This window comes from Halyomorpha halys, unplaced genomic scaffold (assembly GCF_000696795.3).
Source record: "Halyomorpha halys isolate HHAL.00 unplaced genomic scaffold, Hhal_1.1 Scaffold18.1, whole genome shotgun sequence".
Lineage (NCBI taxonomy): Eukaryota > Metazoa > Arthropoda > Insecta > Hemiptera > Pentatomidae > Halyomorpha > Halyomorpha halys.
Window position 1 is genome coordinate 497,015 of NW_027114407.1, and position 1,074 is coordinate 498,088.

Consider the following 1,074-nt stretch of genomic DNA (forward strand, 5'->3'; position numbering starts at 1 on the left):
ATGCAAATTTACAGCAAGAAGTCCAATATATACAAGCCTCCTATTCATAAAGTATAAACATTTGTGTTTACATGGATAAAAGTTGTATTGAACGGAATTAATTAGCAAACACTCTAGAATCGAAATAAACAACGAACAAACGAAAAACGACAGGACTTTTTGAATGCCCTGGTACAAGACCAATAGTAATAGTTTGTACCTTATTATGAAACAGGTTCCTGGTTCCTTATCTTTTTTTGAGTCTTTATTGTAATTGCTTTTGTTATTTCTAGGATGCAGAAACAGACAATGTGAAAGAACCAGAGACTATTATTGTTGAGGATTTCTCAAACAAAAACTTAAAGTTTAGCGTGTTTTGGAATTATTTTACAATTGGCAATAAGTGGTACGTTCTCCTTCTTTTATTATTGTTCTCTTTAATGTCTCAAACTGCTGCGACTGGTGGTGATTATTGGATATCGTACTGGTAAGCTTCCAATAGTTTATCTTGTTTATAGATTATTAATAGTTATGTTTTGGTTTATTTCTTTTATACTTTAATAAGTAAATATTTGTTCATTTTATTTCTATTATAATTGTTTATTATTCACCTTCCATGAGGTCTTACAAATGCTTTTTGAATTAAACATTTTTATTATTCTTAGAGAAATAAGTGTCAGGATGCAAATTGATTTTTCGATTTTTCATATCATATTATATTTTTGTTTTATGCATCCAATCATGGTTTCATGCGTTGAAAAGAAAACATTGTTTCAGGATTGTTGTGGAGGAGAAGTCATTGCTTAGAAACGAGTCCAGCCTGAGTGGCAATGTAATAGACATATTTAATAATTACCCTTCAAGGAATCTCTGTATTTACATTTTGGCATTCTTCATATTGATCAATATAGTTGTAACATTGTTTCGTTCAGCACTTTTCTTTTATGTGTGTATGCAGTCATCTGTTAAGCTGCATGATAAGTCTTTCAAAGCAGTCTCCAGGTCTCCGATGCATTTCTTCAATGTTAACCCATCAGGTATTATATCGTAAATATAATGATTTCAGAATTCATTAATAATTTATAAAATAATTAA

The 1,074-nt window shown here is 30.0% G+C and overlaps 1 protein-coding gene across 2 annotated transcripts in view; it reads left to right on the forward strand.

Annotated features, from left to right (window-relative positions):
- LOC106680392 (ATP-binding cassette sub-family C member 4) overlaps positions 1 to 1,074 on the forward strand; it is a 79,274-nt gene that overhangs the window by 69,791 nt on the left and 8,409 nt on the right. For both annotated transcript variants that reach the window (XM_024359561.2, XM_024359562.2), the window contains exons 16-17: positions 273 to 466; positions 757 to 1,016. In XM_024359561.2, coding sequence (XP_024215329.1) covers positions 273 to 466; positions 757 to 1,016 — 454 coding nt within the window. The remainder of the gene's footprint in view (positions 1 to 272; positions 467 to 756; positions 1,017 to 1,074) is intronic.